The sequence below is a fragment of the Pongo pygmaeus genome, chromosome 19, assembly GCF_028885625.2.
Source record: "Pongo pygmaeus isolate AG05252 chromosome 19, NHGRI_mPonPyg2-v2.0_pri, whole genome shotgun sequence".
Lineage (NCBI taxonomy): Eukaryota > Metazoa > Chordata > Mammalia > Primates > Hominidae > Pongo > Pongo pygmaeus.
The window spans coordinates 7,273,794-7,293,140 of NC_072392.2; the positions used below are offsets into that span (position 1 = coordinate 7,273,794).

At 58.4% G+C, this 19,347-nt stretch overlaps 2 protein-coding genes across 6 annotated transcripts; one reads left to right on the forward strand and one right to left on the reverse strand.

Annotated features, from left to right (window-relative positions):
* Nucleotides 1-2,194: 2,194 nt before the first annotated feature.
* On the reverse strand, nt 2,195-3,365 carry TMEM256 (transmembrane protein 256). Its single transcript, XM_054457400.2, has 4 exons — nt 3,220-3,365; nt 2,881-2,912; nt 2,532-2,612; nt 2,195-2,431 (listed from the first exon to the last, which is right to left on the reverse strand). Exons 1-4 carry the CDS (start codon nt 3,302-3,304, stop codon nt 2,288-2,290), a joined length of 342 nt encoding a protein of 113 aa, XP_054313375.1. The 5' UTR covers nt 3,305-3,365; the 3' UTR covers nt 2,195-2,287.
* A 680-nt stretch (nt 3,366-4,045) lies between these two features.
* On the forward strand, nt 4,046-19,112 carry NLGN2 (neuroligin 2). Of its 5 annotated transcripts, none has more exons than XM_054457397.2 (8): nt 4,047-4,806; nt 7,220-7,923; nt 11,421-11,471; nt 13,584-13,733; nt 13,903-14,088; nt 14,196-14,388; nt 14,761-15,357; nt 16,175-19,112. In XM_054457397.2, exons 2-8 carry the CDS (start codon nt 7,464-7,466, stop codon nt 17,046-17,048), a joined length of 2,511 nt encoding a protein of 836 aa, XP_054313372.1. In that variant the 5' UTR covers nt 4,047-4,806; nt 7,220-7,463; the 3' UTR covers nt 17,049-19,112. The 5 variants fall into 5 exon arrangements, with proteins under 5 accessions (XP_054313373.1, XP_054313372.1, XP_063512249.1 ...); XM_063656179.1 differs by having other exon boundaries at nt 4,050-4,806; nt 7,791-7,923; XM_054457398.2 differs by lacking the exon at nt 11,421-11,471 and having other exon boundaries at nt 4,046-4,806.
* The last annotated feature ends 235 nt before the right edge of the window (nt 19,113-19,347 follow it).

Consider the following 19,347-nt stretch of genomic DNA (forward strand, 5'->3'; position numbering starts at 1 on the left):
TTGATTTTGATTTATTTATTCATTTATTTATTTTTTGAGACGGAGTCTCGCTCTGTCGCCCAGGCTGGAGTGCAGTGGCACTATCTCGGCTCACTGCAAGCTCCGCCTCCTGGGTTCACGCCATTCTCCTGCCTCAGCCTCCCGAGTAGCTGGGACTGCAGGGGCCCGGCACCATGCCCAGCTAATTTTTTTTTGTATTTTCAGGAGAGACAGGGTTTCACCGTGTTAGCCAGGATAGTCTCGATCTCCTGACCTTGTGATCCGCCCACCTCGGCCTCCCAAAGTGCTGGGATTACAGGCGTGAGCCACCGCACTTGGCTATTTTTTTATTTTTGTAAAGACAGGGGTCTCCCTGTGTTATCCAGGCTGGTCTCAAACTCCTGGGCTCGAGCAATGTTCCCACCTCTGCCTTCCAAAATGTTGGGATCACAGGCTTGAGCCATCGCACAGGGTCCTCTCTGTTCCTTTCCTTTCAGCATGCAGCACAATTTGTAATGGTACATGTTTTGCAAATTTTATAAATGTTTAGTTATTTCAGGTCCATTTCCACTACTAGATGGGAAACTCCTTGAGGGAGGGGATATCTGTCTCGCTCACGGTTGATCTTCCTTGTAACGTGTCTGACGCATGATCAACACTGGTTTAATAAATACTGTCCCTGCCAGGAGCAGTGGCTCACACCTGTAATCCCAGCACTTTGGGAGGCTGAGGCAGGTGGATCACTTGAAGTCAGGAGTTTGAGACCAGCCTGGCCAACATGGCAAAACCCCATCTCTACTAAAAATACAAAAATTAGCCGGGCGTGGTCGCGGACGCCTGTAATCCCAGCTACTCGGGAGGCTGAGGCAGGAGAATCACTTGAGCCCAGGAGGCGGAGGTTGCAGTGAGCTGAGGTCATGCCACTGCACTCCTGCCTGGGTAACAGAGCAAGACTGCATCACAATAAATAAATAAATACTGTCCCCACTAAATATCTTCCAGTTCTCTACATGCTGTGACTGCCACTCCGGCCTGCCCTGCCACCTTTTCTCACTCCTTTCCTACCTAACTCAAACTCAGCCCACACTGAAGACTCCTGCTGCTCCAAATCCTTCCCCTCTCCATCTTGTTCTTTGTTCATTGTTTCTTCCACACAATAGAGCTCCTTTAAGTATCATCTCAAGCATTGTGACACATTTTCTGATCCCTAATACATGATCTGTCCCTGCTTTGAACTCCAAAGTATTTTGTAACTAATGACGCTCCTATCCTGCCTTGCCTTAATCCTCACTTCTAGAGTAAGTGGGTGCTGATAATAACAGGGCTGAAAACCACGACCCTATAGTAATTTTTTTAAATCCCAGTACTTTGGGAGGCGGGTGAATTGCTTGAGGTCAGGAGTTCAAGACCAGCTTCGCCAATATGGTGAAACCCCATCTCTACTAAAAATACAAAAATTAGCCAGGCGTGGTGGCATGTACCTATAATCTCAGCTACTTGGGAGGCTGAGGCAGGAGAATCACTTGAACTCAGGAGGTGGAGGTGGCAGTGAGCCAAAATCGCACCACTGCACTCCAGCCTGGGCAACAGAGCGAAACTCTGTCTCAAAAAACTAAAAATAAAAATAAAAACAGGCCGGGCGCGGTGGCCGATACCTGTAATCACAGCACTTTGGGAGGCCAAGGCAGGCGGATCACCTGAGGTCGGGAGTTCAAAATCAGCCTTGCCAACATGGCAAAACCCTGTGTCTACTAAAAATACAAAAAATTAGTTGGGCATGGTGGCGGGCGCCTGTAATCCCAGCTATTCAGGAGGCCGAGGCAAGAGAATCGCTTGAACCTGGGAGGCAGAGGTTGCAGTGAGCCGAGGTCACGCCACTGCACTCCAGCCTGGGCGACAGAGCAAGACTCCATCTCAAAATAATAATAATAATAATAAAATTAAAAACCTAGTATGCATCAGAACCACAAGATGAGCTTATTAAAATACAGATTCTCAGGCCTGAAAGAGTGCTTCAGTAGGAATCTGCGTTATTTCAAGCATTCTTTATGACTTTGATGCCCACCAGGGTAAGAACATTATAATAAGTTAACTTGAAGTGACCAGAATCCCCAGACCTAAGGCTCACTGATTAAGTCTTAGGAAATGGAGGGAGTTCAGAGGTTGAATCCCCACCTTCCTCCTCCAAGAGGTTAGATGAACAAAGACTCCAAAGTTTATTTGCCTTTCCTTTTTAATCCTCTTCTTACTCCAACTCTTTTAAAAAAAAAAACTGCCCAGAAAACCCAGTAATTAAGCAAAAGGGAGCTCAAAGAGCCAAGGCAAGCCAGCCCAACAGTAGCAGGGTCCCTCCTGCAGGGGCCAAAGTCTGGATGCTGGGATCTCCACTCAGAGCCTGGTAGTAAAAGCTGGTGCAGAATAAGGTCGTTCCGGAAGCTAGCAATAACCCAGCCTGAAGGAGACACAGCACAGAAAACAGGATTGTTAAGAACAGGGCAGGCTGAGAGGGAGTGTGTGGGGCTTGGTCAGGGTTAGGCGCAGGGAAAGATTACCCAGAGTGGCTTTCTGCAATGGGGCACCCCTAACAGGGCCAGGCTGTGTAAGAAGTGGTGTTTGTTGGCCTTGTCAAACAGCTGTAAGAAAAAGAGAAACGAAGGGATATCGTAGGCAATACAGGTCCTGAGATCCCCTGATGACACAAGGGACCAAAGTTCCTTCCCCCACCCCACTCTTGAAGTCCCAGCTTGACCCCAGGCCTTTGGCTTACAGAGCCTTTGGCCTTTGCTGCTCCAGAGATCCGCGGCTCGCCCCACCCTCTCCCCGCCCACTTTCCCCGGGGACCCCAGACTTTGTGCCTTCGTAGACCCCACGAGTCAGGGAGCCCCAGCGCAGTTACTTCACCTCCTTCCCGTAGGCATCTGGGAACTGGGCGCCTGTGGAGAAAAGAAGCAAAGGTTAGCGGTCCTAGTGCCAGCCCTGACAGCCCCCAATCCGGGGGGACTCAGGTGGACATTGGCGAGAAGGGCACCTCCCCCCCCCCCCGGAAGCTTCCGATTGGTGGGAACACGCTCGGGCAGTACTGGGAACCAATTGGACCCAGCTGGGGGACTTTAAAAGGTTTAGGGGTCCGCGGACGGTCTGATAAACGGGAGGCCGGGCACTTCCCATAGGTTACGCCCTTGCAGCAGACCCCAGAGGACGCCCCAAGCACAGTCCCAGCTTCGTCCCCAGCCCCCTGACCGTGCGCCCCGTAGGAGGCAAAGCCTAAGGCCGCAGCTCCGGACAAGGCGCCCAAGCGGCGGAAAGCTGCAGCTGGCCCGGCCATAGCTGTAGAACAGGACGCACCGGACCAACACCGCCTAGGCCACCCAAGAGGCCAGCCAATCCCGGCCGCAAATAAGGTTCACAGGCGCCCAATCCGGGCCGTGTTCATTTCAGCATGAGCTCTTCACCCGCCTTTGTAAAACCGCTGCAGAGTGGCGAAGACGTCTGGCGGGCGGAGAAACCAGCACCAATTAGGAGCAGAGCAGCTAAGCAGTGGGGGGCGGGGTTGAGGGCGGGACTAGAGGATTTGCGTCACGGATTGGCCCACTTTCCAAGTTGATCGCCTCTTCGAACCCCCCCACCCCCACGCTCCGGCCAATTTCCAAAGATCCCGGTCTTCTCTCAAAGTTCCGCCCCTTTTCCCACAGGCTCCTCCTTTTCAGCTTCAAATCAAACCCACTACCAAAAAGAGGCGGCTCCAAAGATAGCAAAGCCCCACCTATTGCCAGTAAACCCCGCCCACTGCACAAATGGCTCCTCCCCCATGTCTGAAGGCTCCGCCTTCTTTGTATGATGCCCCGCCCCCTGTAGTTAAGATTTTCTCCCCCCCAGCCCCCCGAGACCGCGAGAGCCCCGAGGGTGGGAGATCCGGGGGAATGTACCCACCCTGCCCTGGCCAGCTACGTCCATCTGTCCGTCTGTCCACTCCCGCCTCTTCCCACCATCTCCAATCCCCCCACTCTCCGGAGGGCGGGCGGGCAGGCGGGTGCGAGCGGGGGGTGTGCGCCGCTCTCTCGGCAGGGGGCGGGGGAGGCGGCCGCGCGGTGACGCGCGGGGCTGCTGCGGCTGCTCCGCCGGCGGATCATCACTCTCGGGCTGGGATGGACGCGGGGCGGGCGGGCCCTGGCGCGCGGAGCCAGGAGTCCGGGCCTCCCGGCTGCTGAGCGTCCCTCGAAGCCTCCCCTCACCCCCGCCTTCCCTCCTAGGATCCGCGCTGACCCCCGCCCCGGGGCTCTGGACTCGGCTCCCGCCCTCCTCTGACTCCCCGGACCTCCCCCTCCCGCCCGCCCTCGGGATCGACTAGATCCCTCCCCCTCCCCGAGGATTCCGGCTGGATCCCTGCCCCTGCACCGCGGATCCTGCGCTCCCGGGCCCCGGGCCCCTGGGGATTAAGGTGGACTCCTCCTCCAGCACCCGATCCTTAGGATCTTCCGCCTGGACCGCCTTCTGGTCCCTCGAAGCCGGCCCACGGAACCAGCGGATCCTCAATCTAGTCCTGTCCCGTTGCCCCCTCCTTTCTCTATCGTCCCTACTGCGGGGTTCCCTGTTCTCGGGCTCCTCCTGATCCCATCCCCTAGCTCTCCTTTTCCCGGGGATCGACTGGATCCCGGCCCCGCCCCCTGGGGCTGGGGCGATCCCCCTCCCCCGCCGGGTGAGGCGCTGCGGGCGGGGGCTGGGCCTGCGGGGCCGCGGGGGCTCAGAGGCCGCCGCCCCCTCCCGAAGGCCGTTCGCCCCCCACTCGGAGCCCTGGATGGAGGCACCACGGCCCCAGGGCTGAGCCAGGTAGGACCTAAGCCGGGTCGGTGGAGGTGGATGCGTGGCGGTCCACTGGGGTCTCCCTCTCCCCATCTTCCTCCCTGCGCCTGGTTTCCCCCAGCCTGCTCTGTCTGCGTGTCTCCGCCTAGGGATGCTCTCGCCGTGTCTCTGCGTCTTGGTCTCTTTGTCTCTGCCTCTCTTCAGTCCATGAATGATCCTTTGAATGGGCCCACAGACCCCGTGTGTTCCCATCTCCCCCTCCCCCTCCTTCTCCCCTTCCCGGCCAAGCCATTTTCACCACTGCAGGAAGGGGGGGCCTGCGGCCTGAGCCCCCGTCCCTCAACTCTCCCCGGCTGGGGGAGTCAGGCCTGGGCAGGAATGGAGAGAGAAGGCAGAGGGATGGGGAGAAGGAGGAGGGAGCAAGATGTGGCAGACAGAGATGGGGAGAGAAAATGGGGGAGACAGTGATGGGGAAAGACAGGAGAGAGAGACAGAAGGCTTAAGGAGGAAATTTGAGGAAGGCATTTGGAGGAGAGAGAAAGAAATGAGAAACACCAAGGAGAGAGATACAGAAGAGAAAGATGTGAAAAGACCGAGGGTGAGAGACTGAAGGCAAGAGCTGGAGCAAGCTGGAAGAGGCCCAGGAAAGATGCTCCCAGGGAGCACTACGGAGAGGAGAGAGATGGGGGGGCCTCCAGTGGGAGGGAAGGAGGGAGCGGAGCTGGCTGGTGGGAGGAGGCCAGGGACCCAGAGTACCCTCAAGAGGTGAGGGTGACTGAGGCAGATCTTGTTGTGGGGAGGGGGAGGGGGCAGCAAGGCCATGGTAGCTGAGCCCAGTCTGGCACAGGAAAAGGAGATCCTGGGGGAATCAGCCCCGAGCCACCTCCAGGTGATGCGGGAATAGAGGAGCCTTAGAGAAGCTGAAAGGCAGGGGGCATGACTGGGTGTGTGTGGTAAGGATTCCTGTGTCCTCATCTCTGGAATAAATTGACACCTGCAGAGAGCCACCCGCGGGCTGGCGCCTGGCTCTGAAAACCCCGCGTCAGCAAACAGCTCTGGCGGCTGGTGGGGGGGGCGGGGGGGGGCGGGGGGGGGCTTGCCGAAACGACCTGGGTGTCTGCCCCTCCGCTCTGATCTTCTCCCTTGGCTGGCTCCTGCTGCCCTGAGCACCCAGGCATCAGAGCAGCAACTGTAGGGGGGGCGGCAAGGGGAAGGGGTAGGTGAATGGATGGGTCGGGATGGGAAGAGAAGAAAGCTAAGTGTTGCCCCTAGGACATGGGTCACAATGGCTTGCAAAGATGAAGAGGTGGTGGGGTCCAAGGTTGCTTGAAATTGCTGGAGGGGGGCAGTCAGTAGGCTCCTGTGATGTCTCCTCAAGCCCACCTCAGCACCCCCTCTCCCAAGCCAGAGGCCTGGTCACTAAGGCTAGGCTCTGACTGGCCAACAGACAGGGCTTTTAGCGTTCTTGGTGCCCCCAATCTCCCCTTCCTCTCAAACATATATACTTCTTCCTCTATGTTAAGGTTGGGGGGAACTCTTGCATTCTGACTCACGCCTTTGCCCTCCCCTTCATGCCCTGAATGGACCCCCAAACCAAGCCAGCCCCTTCCCGTCTTCCTCCAGAACCCCCCTCCAGGGTTAAAGCTGCAGCCCGTTGCCGAGGTAACATTGCGGGGCAGCATCCCGTCACCCGGCAACCGGCTGCAGGATCACGCATCTGTCCCTGGATTTGCCCCTCCAGCGTCCCCTCCCTACTCTAACCCCAGCCTCAAGGTACCCCAGCTTCTGACAGAGGAAATGGAGAGTGGGGAGAGAGGGGTCGCCGGCAGCACAAATCCTTAGCGAATGGTGTGTTGAAGTGGGGATAAGGTGCTGGGTTTGTGCAGTCCCAAGAAAGGCCTGAGTCTGGCCTGGGGTGGGGGTTCAGCGCCATGAAATTACAGCTCAGGAGTAATTAACACGTATAAACAAACCTGCCACTTCCAGCTAATTAATGACTTGGTATTTTTATTTTCTCTTCCTTGTCTACCTCATTCCCTCCCAGGGAGGTGGGAACTGGGACTCCTGAGTCCCTGAGGAGAACCTGCCTGGGAGGGATACATCAGCTGGAAGGGAGCATGCTGGGTCTGGAGAGCTGACCCGCCTCTCCTCTGGTTGGGTCCTGGACTTGAACCACATCTGGGCCCCACCCCCAGCCTAGGCGTCTGCTGAGGGGAGAAGGGCTGCTAGGTGGGAGTGGGGAGGTGTCAGGGGGCCTGTGGGTGGGAGAAGGGGGCAACTTGGTCTGAATTCCAGGTCACTAACCACTTGTCTCTTCTGTTTCCCCATTCCTTTCTGTCTGCCCATCCAATTTCCCTTGCCTTCTTCCACCTCTGTATTTTTCTGTCTGTCCGTCTGTCTGTATCCTGCCGCCCTGCCCCTCTGGCTCCACCTCCCGCAGGTCGGGCCTGCCTTCACCTTCTCCCATTTCCTTCCCCTTCCCCACCCCGTGCCCCCTCCATGGAGAGGAACAGACCCCTTCTCTGTCCAGTCTAACCCAGGTCCCTCCCCAAGCCCCTCCTCCCTCCTTTCCCCCACCCCCTCCTCCCTCCTGGGGCGAGGGGGGCCTCCCTCCCTCTCCCCCCCCTTCTCTCTCTCTCCGAGGGGGGGGGTCCCGGGGAGGGAGGGGGGGTCCCCCGATCAGCATGTGGCTCCTGGCGCTGTGTCTGGTGGGGCTGGCGGGGGCTCAACGGGGGGGAGGGGGTCCCGGCGGCGGCGGCGCCCCGGGCGGCCCCAGCCTGGGCCTCGGCAGCCTCGGGGAGGAGCGCTTCCCGGTGGTGAACACGGCCTACGGGCGAGTGCGCGGTGTGCGGCGCGAGCTCAACAACGAGATCCTGGGCCCCGTCGTGCAGTTCTTGGGCGTGCCCTACGCCACGCCGCCCCTGGGCGCCCGCCGCTTCCAGCCGCCTGAGGCGCCCGCCTCGTGGCCCGGCGTGCGCAACGCCACCACCCTGCCGCCCGCCTGCCCGCAGAACCTGCACGGGGCGCTGCCCGCCATCATGCTGCCTGTGTGGTTCACCGACAACTTGGAGGCGGCCGCCACCTACGTGCAGAACCAGAGCGAGGACTGCCTGTACCTCAACCTCTACGTGCCCACCGAGGACGGTAAGGGCGCGGGCACAAAGCCGGGCACCCCGTGGACACAGCCCACAAACGCACATGCAGACCCTCAGGCACTGGCACCGCTCTCGGGCTCAGAGCTGGGCCTTTGTGGGGGCAGTGAGGGACAGAGTGTCCCTGCAACCTCTACGTGCCCCCTGAGGATTGTAAGGGTGCCTCCAGGCAGTCCCAGGCGCACACCCTGCAGACAGCCGTTCCATAAGTTCTTTATGCCCATGGGGGGCCATGGTAGGGATGGCAGGCACTGGACTAGGCTCACCCACTCTCTCCCCAAAGAGGCACAGTCTGCCAGCTAATCTCAACCTGGCCACGGAAGGGGAATCAGGTGATCCATCCTCTGCTCAGACACCCACTCCAACCTTGCCTCACCTCCCGCCGCCAGACCTGGGCTTGTTCCTGGCAGAATACCCAGGTTAGCTACATCTGCACCTCAAGGACAACGCAGGCTCTCCCGCTCCCCCTGGCCGGCGAGGGCTGCCTTCCATCTATCACATCATGTCCAGAGCCCCTTGCCGAGCTGAGTCCCTTGCCTGAGCTGAGCCCCTTGCCGGGCTGAGCGCCTTGCCGAGCTGAGCACCTTGGCAGTGGTACCGATGTCCTTCTCTTCTCCCTTGATCCCTGTACGCCCCTGAAGGATCGGGGAAGCTCCTTGCTGAGGACCCCTCCACTCACAGGACAGCCCACCCATCTTCCCTGGGGCTCTTGAACTTCTGTTCTTAATGAACTCTTGTTCACTACAGGACTGCTCATAGCGCCTGGCACATTCCTTCTGGACAGTTCTCCACCCTCCATCCTCAGCACTCCAAGACTAATCAGAACACCTTTCAGAGTCTGAACAGGGTGCAATAGGTGGATTCCAGCCATCGCAGCAGACCAGCCTCACAAACACCCCCCCAACCCCACATGGCTCTTCTGACACCCATCTCACCACTCCAAAACATGGCAGCATCTGCGTGGAGACCATCCGCTGCCACCACGCTTCCCACTGTCCATGTTCCAGCAACCTTACACATAGGCCTGGTACCCAGCAGCTCCTAATGTACCCTGTACACACCCAGCACCTCCACGGCATGTGCTGAAGTCCCAAAACAGACTGCAAATCCCAACTACTCCACACTTACATCATCACCCAACCAACCTATACACTGACCTTGCGCTCCAGCACCCCACAATCACAATTCCCAATACTTTCATGTCACACACACCCCCAGTACATCTCTGAAACTGTGTACCGTGTCACCCACACACACCTGTGCTCCCCAGCATCCCTGGATATAGATCACGTGCCTTAAGAACATCCACACATCCAGTAACCTGCGCACCTGGGCTGTGTGCTCAGCAGGCCCCTCACACCACAGTCCCCAACATCCCCAACACTCCTCAATCATCGTTTACCCCACTCCTACCTAGAGATTATCTGCACCGGACCTCAGGTGGTGAAAACACATCCGGCAAGCTTGCACCCTACTCACCGAACAAGTACTCCAACACCATGCCCCCTGCACTCGGAATCCCCCCCTACCAAGCACGGAACATCTCATGCACCTCCACCCACCCATGTCCATCCCAATACCTTCCAAATGGACCATTCACCCTGTATCCCCCATCCCAGCCATACCCCTCTCCATATAAACCACGCCTCCCCACAACCCATACGCACAATGCACAGAGCGTCATCTACTCTAATCCTATTCAAATTTGAAGCACCCTAGTTCCCCATAAGCCATTTATCCCAGTACATGCCCCACGTGCCCCCCAGTACAACGCCCTCCACAGGAGAGCTGTGCACGCCACACTCCTCTGCCATCCCAGCGCCTGCCCCATCATGAGTCCTTCACCTCAGCACCTCCATGTGGGCTGCCCATCACAGCACTCCCGACTCTCACACAGGCTCTGCACACCCCAGGGCCCCCTCATGGGTGCTGTCTCGTCACCCTCCATGTGAAACATCCACCCAGCACTTGCCACCAATGGACCGTCCACCCCAACACCTCCACACAGTTGTCTACCCCTGCCGCCACACCACCCTTGCCCACACCTTCTGTATTTTTAGCCACTGCTGATTGCAGACCTGCCTGGGGCCTGACACATTCAGGTGATCTCACTGAATCTTCACACCAGCTCTGGGAAGAAGAGGTTGACTCAGGCGTGCACACACACACGCCCTTCATAGACTCACGTGCACACATGCCCTGCTGACTTTGTCCCCACCCCATCCTCTCACAAAGAAGAGGCCCTGTTCCCAGCGGGTCCCCATGGGGCCATCACTGCCACTTAGGAGACGCGTTCCAGAGCTTGCCTTGGCCCTGACCCATCCTTGGCCTTGACCCACGTGCCAGTCCCTGTGCCATTGAGGAAAAACCAATCAGCCTCGGGGAACCCCCAGGCCTCTGGGCTCCAGCTCGCCCCTGACCAACCCCGTAATCTGGAAGAAGCCCTGACACTGGGCGAACCTGGTGCTCCCGGTACCTGCTGGCACCTGTGTGCCAGGCTGGCTCAGGGCACTGTGTTCCTCATTCCCTATCTGTGGACTGAACCACCCACTCGGCCGTTGGGGAAGGGGTGCTTTTTGGCAGTGGAGCAGGGGCAGGGGAGGCGGTGGCTGGTGGCCCTGGTGGGAAATTCACCGTTTTGCGGGGAGGAGAGGAAGCCTGGGTAAGGGACGAGGTTGGGGGGAGTGCGGAGGGTTGAGCTGGAGCGGAGGGCAAGACCTGATGACCCCCTTCCCTGCTTTGCCCACACTGGGGAGCTGGGGTGAGAAGCCAGGCCTGTGAGTGCGGATAGATGAGAAGTGCTGGTGGTGAGGCTGGGTAGCGGGCGGGCAGCCCCAGCTCACCTTCCCATAGCCCTCCTGTGGGGAGCAGAAGGCTTCTGGGGCTGAGCTGCGGGGCAGGCTGCCCCCCAACCCTGTCCTGCTCGCTGCCCTGCAGAGTGGTCCAGACGGAAGCAGAGTCTTTACTGCTGCAGTCTCTCCTCCCTACAGCCTTGTGGGGGGCAGCAGGCAGGTGCTTCGCTGGCCCTGAAGGGGGCCTTCTGAGAGGTGGCCTGGGTGGCAAGCTGGCCTTGGGCTCCCAGGGGCTCTGGGTGGGCTTCCCCTCCCCTCCCACCCCACCTCTAACACTGTTTCATTTCCAGCAATTAGCAAACACATCGACAAGCCAAAACCTTTCCAGCCAAGTCGATATGTCTTAAGACAGGCCTCAGCCCACTCAGGCACCCCACCCCCCCAAAACCAGCCTTTTCTTTGGGGCATGACTTTTTCCGGGGAGGGGAACAAAATTGGGTTGTAGAAACGTTTTTCTCTTTTCTTGGTTTCTTTTTCTTGCAAACAAATTTTGCTTTTTTTGGCTTATTTTTTCTGCCTCCCCCACCCTCCCCTTTTCTGCTTTCTCTCCTCCCCTCCCCATCCACCACCTCCCCCCGACCCCCATCTTTCCCCACAAAATTGTCCTTTTTTCTCTGTTTTGTGTTCCCGGTCTTAGGTCCGCTCACAAAAAAACGTGACGAGGCGACGCTCAATCCGCCAGACACAGGTAGATTTAAAAATCCCGCTGCTGCATGTGGTTGCTTATGAGAGGACGTCCACGGCCCTGCCCCTCACTAAATGTCCCCGCAGCCCTCAAGGCCCCTCAGTCGTTCTCCCAACTAAAATGAAAAAGAAAAGAAAAGAAAAATGTTTAATAATTGGAAAAAAGAATTATGAAAACTTCAAACGAAATTTGAACAATGTTGGACCCAGTAGAAAACCTGCCAGAAAAGCTAAACATGGTGAAAATAAGCCGAAAAACAAAAAGAAATTGGAATGTCAGAAAAATAAAATTCAAAAGAATTGGTTAAAATGTTTAGAATTTGAAAGAAATCTGGACGGTTTTGAAACTTGTGAAATGTAACATTTGAAAAAAACAATTTGAAATTGGAGCAAAACAACAGTTCAAAAAACATTTAAAAGTTGGCAAATTGATGACACCACTGAAACATCAGAAGCCTGTCGCAATTTCCAAAAGCCTGTCAGACACAGAAAACGCAAACATTCGAAGTGAATTAAAGAATTTGACAATTTTTTAAAACAGGGCCCAATATCTTGAAGTTTCACCACAAAATTTTGAAAAAAAAAATGCAAAGAATTTTTTTCTTTTTTTCTTTTTTTCCAAAATGGATCTTTTTGTTTTTTCTTTTCTTGTTGAATCTGCCCCAAGAGCTTCTTGCTTTTTGGTTGTTTTTTTCTTTCTTTCTTTCTTCTTTCTTGATCCTGTTTTTGTTGTTGGTTTTGAATTCTTGTCGCCCCAGCCCCTCTTCCTGCTCCTTCCCTTTCTGACCCCTCCTCCCCTCACACTGGGAGAGGGGTGGGGTGAGGATGGGAGAACTGAGGACAGTTAGGACAGGACCTTGGAGGGAAGGAGATTCCGGCCTGAAAGTGCTGGGAGGTCACTTGAGATTCAGGAGCAAAGGAGAGGACAGGATTTGAGGAGAACCCAGCGAGGGTGCTTCCCACCTGGAAGCTCTGGCGGAAGCAGTCAGGAGCATGGGGGCTGCACAGGGGGTCTTAGGGATGGGAGGCAGGAAGCTGTCTGTGAGGTCAAGGAGAATGTCTTAGTGACCTGCAGGTTGACCTTCTGGCAGGAGGGATGTTTCTACCAGGATGAGGGAGGTGGGCAGAGACGCTGGGGACCAGCTGTGGAGGCCCAGGCCTGGCTTTGGTTTGCTGAGTGTCCAGGCTAGCAGGGAGGGCCTGTGGGCCAGGGGTGACCCCAGCCCTAGCACTGTGGCTGAATCATGGGGAGCTGCAGGGGAGGATACTGTAGCCTCGGGGACCCTGGCAAGCACTCTCAGACTCCCACCTCCTCTGGAATTAGTCACCCTTCAGTCCAATCTGGAGCAGCTCAAGGGCCTGATCACATTTGGCAGTGATCAGGGGATCCTCTGGGGGTATGGCGGGAAGGAGTCCAGTGCAGAACCCAGGGCTCAGGCCAGTTTGGGGGTGTCCAAAACTAAGCTGCACCCTGGCTTCATTAAGCAGGCTCTTCCTCCTCCTGCCACAGTAATTAGGCTGGGGGTTGCCATGGTGACTGGGGAGGTGACCTAGAAAGGAATTAGGGCGGGGAGGAGACCAAGCCCCAGGGACCCTAGGCCTGGCACCCCTCACCCACAGACCAGGGACCCCAGGCCTGGCACCCCTCACCCACCGACCAGGGTACCATGTGGAGTGGAGGCCCAAGGCCTGAGTCGGAGGAGACGCCAGGACCCTCCCAGCAGCTCCAGCTCCAGTTCTAGCCTCGGGAGCTTGCTCTTCCCAGGGACAGGAGGGAGATGTGCTGTGTGCGGGGGTGCTGGGGGTTCCCTGGATCCAGCAGATGCCCTAAGGAGGGCCACTGCCCACCCCCAGCCTCTGTGGGGTTTCTTGGAAAGTCTGCATTGGAGAAGTGCTGCGGGGAAGGCTGGCAGAGGGTGGGGAGGGACCGTCTGCCAGGGCTAGCTGGGGAGGGAGGAGGGGAATCCGGTCTTGCCCCCCAGGGATGGGAGTGACATGTCCCCTGAGCTCCAGGCCAGTCCTCAGCAGGCCTGGGAGCTGGGCGGTGCTGCTTCCGGTCTGACTGTGTCCTTGTCCCTGACCCCCTGGCCCACCTGCCCATCCCCTCCCCACACAGATATCCGTGACCCTGGGAAGAAGCCTGTGATGCTGTTTCTCCACGGCGGCTCCTACATGGAGGGGACCGGAAACATGTTCGATGGCTCAGTCCTGGCCGCCTACGGCAACGTCATTGTAGCCACGCTCAACTACCGTCTTGGGGTGCTCGGTGAGGGTGGGCAGCCAACTCTGGGGCTCGGGGGAGTCTGGGAGGTGGGCCTGGTGGGCAGGATTCCTCCACATCCAGTCGAATGGCTTCTGGGCTGGATTGAGCTGCCCAGAAAGGGTGCAGGGGCGCTGTGACACCTCCAGGGAGCCCTCTTCTTCTCTACTCCCAGGTTTTCTCAGCACCGGGGACCAGGCTGCAAAAGGCAACTATGGGCTCCTGGACCAGATCCAGGCCCTGCGCTGGCTCAGTGAAAACATCGCCCACTTTGGGGGCGACCCCGAGCGTATCACCATCTTTGGGTCCGGGGCAGGGGCCTCCTGCGTCAACCTTCTGATCCTCTCCCACCATTCAGAAGGTACCAGCAGTGTCCCAGCCTGTTCCACCCTTCCCAACCCTGCCAGCTCCCCCCTCTCCTTCAGGCCGGTACTCACAGCCTGGCCTGAGGTCTGCCTGTCCCGCCAGGGCTGTTCCAGAAGGCCATCGCCCAGAGTGGCACCGCCATTTCCAGCTGGTCTGTCAACTACCAGCCGCTCAAGTACACGCGGCTGCTGGCAGCCAAGGTGGGCTGTGACCGAGAGGACAGCGCTGAAGCTGTGGAGTGTCTGCGCCGGAAGCCCTCCCGGGAGCTGGTGGACCAGGACGTGCAGCCTGCCCGGTATGGGGTGGGAGAGGGCTAGGTCCAGGCCTTCACTATCCTTGCTGGTTCCAAGGAGGCTGAGGTGAGAGGTGCCTGTGGGCATCCCATTTGGCAAGGAGAAATGGGCTTCAGGCCCCCAGTAAGTGGCCTCCTCTTGCAAGCCGTCCTTCAGTGGAGGTGCTCAGACAGAGCAGGTGAGCACAGGGTGCCGTGAAGTGCTTTGGGAAGACTTCCGGAGAGGCCAGATCTCCCAAAGGACCCACTGGAGGATTTCAAGTAGGGAAGAAGGGTCTTGCAGGTAGAGGGAGGCATCTGCGTGTGGGCTTAGCAGGCCACGGGCCGAGAGGAGGCCAGTGAGCAGGTGGTGAGACCCTGACCCCTTCTCCCCAGCTACCACATCGCCTTTGGGCCCGTAGTGGATGGCGATGTGGTCCCCGATGACCCTGAGATCCTCATGCAGCAGGGAGAATTCCTCAACTACGACATGCTCATAGGCGTCAACCAGGGAGAGGGCCTCAAGTTCGTGGAGGACTCTGCAGAGAGCGAGGACGGTGTGTCTGCCAGCGCCTTTGACTTCACTGTCTCCAACTTTGTGGACAACCTGTATGGCTACCCGGAAGGCAAGGATGTGCTTCGGGAGACCATCAAGTTTATGTACACAGACTGGGCCGACCGGGACAATGGCGAAATGCGCCGCAAAACCCTGCTGGCGCTCTTTACTGACCACCAATGGGTGGCACCAGCTGTGGCCACTGCCAAGCTGCACGCCGACTACCAGTCTCCCGTCTACTTTTACACCTTCTACCACCACTGCCAGGCGGAGGGCCGGCCTGAGTGGGCAGATGCGGCGCACGGGGATGAACTGCCCTATGTCTTTGGCGTGCCCATGGTGGGTGCCACCGACCTCTTCCCCTGCAACTTCTCCAAGAATGACGTCATGCTCAGTGCCGTGGTCATGACCTACTGGACCAACTTCGCCAAGACTGGGTGAGGGCCAGAGGGGCTGGGCGGGGCTGGGCGGGGCCCTCCCTCCTTCACAGGGCCGCCGTTCCTCTGTTAAGGCACTCACTCTGGCCTGCCCTCTTGCTCGAGTGAAACCAATCCAGACACCTCTGTGCCAGGCACTGAGTTGAGCATTGGAGACTCAGCAGTATCAGACAGAGAAGCCGCTGTCTTTTCTGGGGAGTTGGGGGCCCACTCAGTGGCTTTGGCTTGGCATCCATCTCTCCCTCCTCCTTGCCTGATCCCTCCTGCCCGACCCCCCTAGGGCTCTGCACCTCTGGCTGACTGCTCAGGTCTGTGTGTCTGAGTGTGCGTAAGAGTTTGTGTGTCTCTTTACGTCTGTCTCTGTCTCTCTGAAAATCCACTGACAGCTCTCCACTTCCCTCTGCTGCTCTTTTGTCTGCTTACTTTTCGCTGTCTCTGGCTGCCGGCTGATTTCAGCCTGGCTGTGTCTCTGTCTCTGGCTGTCCCTCCCGTGTCTTTGACCCTGTCTCTGTTTCATTCAGGCTCAGCTTCTGCTTCTCCCTGGCTATCTCTGTGTGTGTCCCTGCCCCTCTGCCCACATTTCTGGCTGTCTCCGGCAGTCTGTCTCCATCCCTATTTGTTTCTCTGGCTTTGTCTCCTGCAGTTTCTCTGTCTCTTCATATCCATCTGTGTCTCTCTGCCTCTGTGACTTTTTCTCTGGCTTTCTCGCCATCCCCCTGTCTCTCTGCATCTCGGTCTGCCTCCCTGCCCACTGCCACCCACCCTCCTTCAGAACCTTGCCCTCACTCCTCCTTTCCCTGCCCTCCTGTGCCCACAGGGACCCCAACCAGCCGGTGCCGCAGGATACCAAGTTCATCCACACCAAGCCCAATCGCTTCGAGGAGGTGGTGTGGAGCAAATTCAACAGCAAGGAGAAGCAGTATCTGCACATAGGCCTGAAGCCCCGCGTGCGTGACAACTACCGTGCCAACAAGGTGGCCTTCTGGCTGGAGCTCGTGCCCCACCTGCACAACCTGCACACGGAGCTCTTCACCACCACCACGCGCCTGCCTCCCTACGCCACGCGCTGGCCGCCTCGTCCCCCCGCCGGTGCCCCGGGCACACGCCGGCCCCCGCCGCCTGCCACCCTGCCTCCCGAGCCCGAGCCCGAGCCCGGCCCGAGGGCCTACGACCGCTTCCCCGGGGACTCGCGGGACTACTCCACGGAGCTGAGCGTCACCGTGGCCGTGGGTGCCTCCCTCCTCTTCCTCAACATCCTGGCCTTTGCTGCCCTCTACTACAAGCGGGACCGGCGGCAGGAGCTGCGGTGCAGGCGGCTTAGCCCACCTGGCGGCTCAGGCTCTGGAGTGCCTGGTGGGGGCCCCCTGCTCCCCGCTGCGGGCCGCGAGCTGCCACCAGAGGAGGAGCTGGTGTCGCTGCAGCTGAAGCGGGGTGGTGGCGTCGGGGCGGACCCTGCCGAGGCTCTGCGCCCTGCCTGCCCGCCCGACTACACCCTGGCCCTGCGACGGGCACCGGACGATGTGCCTCTCTTGGCCCCCGGGGCCCTGACCCTGCTGCCCAGTGGCCTGGGGCCACCGCCACCCCCACCGCCCCCCTCCCTTCATCCCTTCGGGCCCTTCCCCCCGCCCCCTCCCACCGCTACCAGCCACAACAACACGCTACCCCACCCCCACTCCACCACTCGGGTATAGGGGGCGGGTGGGGAGGCCCTCCTCCCCGGCCCTCCCTGGCCCGGCCACTCCGAAGGCAGGGAGGAGGACTTGGCAACTGGCTTTTCTCCTGTGGAGTCGTCACACGCCATCCAGCAGCGCTAAGGTGGACATGGGATTCCTCCCTGCGATGCGTGTCTTTCCCACGCAGAGAAGCCCAGTCTCTTCTCTGGACCTGGGCCTTTGAACAACTGGGGGGCGTTTTCTCCCCTCCTTTGGGACACCAGTCTTCGGTGTGTGGAATGTGGTATTTTCCCGCGTGGAGGTGTGCTTTCTCACAACGGGGTGTGTTTTCCCATGTGCAGGGTGAGGTTTTTTTTTGCCGCCCTGGACACATGTTGGCCCCCTCAAAGAATTTCTGTGGGGATTTGTACCCCAGAATCCTGTTCCCCCATCCCTTCTCCCACCTCCTCCCCTCTCCCTCCCCCTGGAGACCCTGGAAGTGGTGTGTTCACGTACAGTGACCCTTGGCCACCAGACCACAGAGGATGGAGCCTGGGAAGCAGCGAGGAAATCACAGCCCCCTCGCCCCTGCCTCCCCTGCCCCCACCCAGGCGAAGCATGTTCCCCACCACACCCCCCTTGGCACAAGTCAGATGAAGCACGTTCTGCCGGGGAGGCCCTCACCTTCCAGAGAGGACAGACACAGATTTCCTGCCAGGGGAGGGAGGAGTCCACGCATCCCGGTGCTGCCTGGAAGCTTATTTTCCCGTGTCCAGGACGCATTTCTCTGAGTGGAAACACGTTCTTGCATGTGGATGTGTGTTTTCCCAGGCAGACAGCCCCTCTCTTCCCAGCACTTCCCTGCCTCCCCCAGGCCTCAGGCCCAGCACTCAGTTCCTCCTCACGTGGCAGGTGAGCACAGACTTCTAGTTGGCAGGAGCTGAGGAGGGTGAACAAACCCCGAGGGAGGCCCGGCCCTTGCTCTCCAGTTGGGGGGAGGGGGCGTGGCAACGTGCTGCCCGCAGAGGCCACGCATGTTTGACCAAAGCCCTCACTGGGGTCCGAGGACAGCCTTTTCCCCAGGCCTCGGAGCATTGCTCATCCGTGCCAAACTGGGTAGGTGGATTTGAGCAGAAAGACCCCAAAAATGTGCCAAGAATTTCCCAGTCCCAGGCAGGGCAGGAGAAACTAAGGGAAAGCAGGATACAGGGCGAGGGATGTGGCAGGTAAGGGGGCTCCCGCCTGTGCCCCTTCTCCTCATCATGTCTTCCCCCACCCTGCCTCAGTTCTCCGTTCCCCTTCATCTCCGTCCACCTCTTTGAAGCTGTCTCCATCTCAGTGTCAGACCAGCCTTCTCCTCAGCTGACCACCCTCCTCTGACCCGCGCCCCCTCCTTGTCTGAAAGAAAAGAGCCTTGAAGGGCAGAGGGAAGGCAGTGGGGAGAAAGGTCTCACCGGACAGGTTGGGGAGAATGAGGTCAGCGGTGCTGAGGAACAGATGGAGGGGGCAGTGGGGACGGGGCTTGGGCAGACACCAGCAGGAAGAATTTGAGATGTGTGAGGTGTCTCCCCGGAGGGCCTTGGGCTTGAGCCTCTGGGAAAAGAATGATGGCTGGAAGGGCTTAAGGGACACAGTGGACGAGGGGAGAGTCCTCATCTGCTGGCATTCTGTGGGGTGTTAGTGCCAAACTTGAATAGGGGCTGGGGTGCTGTCTTCCACTGACACCCAAATCCAGAATCCCTGGTCTTGAGTCCCCAGAACTTTGCCTCTTGACTGTCCCTTCTCCTCCTACCTCCATCCATGGAAAATTAGTTCTTTTCTGATCCTTTCCCCTGCCTGGTCTAGCTCCTCTCCAAACAGCCATGCCCTCCAAATGCTAGAGACCTGGGCCCTGCACCCTGTAGACAGATGCCCTCAGAATTGGGGCATGGGAGGGGGGCTGGGGGACCCCATGATTCAGCCACGGACTCCAATGCCCAGCTCCTCTCCCCAAAACAATCCCGACAATCCCTTATCCCTACCCCAACCCTTTGCGGCTCTGTACACATTTTTAAACCTGGCAAGAGATGAAAAGAATATTGTAAATATAAAAGTTTAACTGTTGGTTGTGCCTGCTCTGTTGTGGGGAGGGCGGTCTCTAAAGAAACAAGCCTTGGGGAAGTGACGAGGGAGGAGGGGTCTTTTCAGTGACCAGCTCTGAGGTCTGAGAGGAAGGGGGAGTGGGTGCTGGGGTCTGGTTGCCATGGTAATGGGTCTCTTTGGCAAATGAACGTCAGGACCCGTGTCTATGCCGAGACTGGAGCCTGGTGTCGTTCTATAATGGAAGGACAAGGGCTGA

Coding starts and splice junctions, on each gene's coding strand:
- TMEM256 (XM_054457400.2), bottom strand. CDS start 3,304: ATGGCCGGGCCAGCTGCAGCTTTCCGCCGCTTGGGCGCCTTGTCCGGA. Junction 2,913..3,219: donor TGCCTCCTACGGGGCGCACG/GTCAGGGGGCTG, acceptor TTTTCTCCACAG/GCGCCCAGTTCCCAGATGCC. Junction 2,613..2,880: donor CAGATGCCTACGGGAAGGAG/GTGAAGTAACTG, acceptor TTTTTCTTACAG/CTGTTTGACAAGGCCAACAA.
- NLGN2 (XM_054457397.2), top strand. CDS start 7,464: ATGTGGCTCCTGGCGCTGTGTCTGGTGGGGCTGGCGGGGGCTCAACGG. Junction 7,924..11,420: donor CTACGTGCCCACCGAGGACG/GTAAGGGCGCGG, acceptor TCCCGGTCTTAG/GTCCGCTCACAAAAAAACGT. Junction 14,089..14,195: donor CCTCTCCCACCATTCAGAAG/GTACCAGCAGTG, acceptor CTGTCCCGCCAG/GGCTGTTCCAGAAGGCCATC.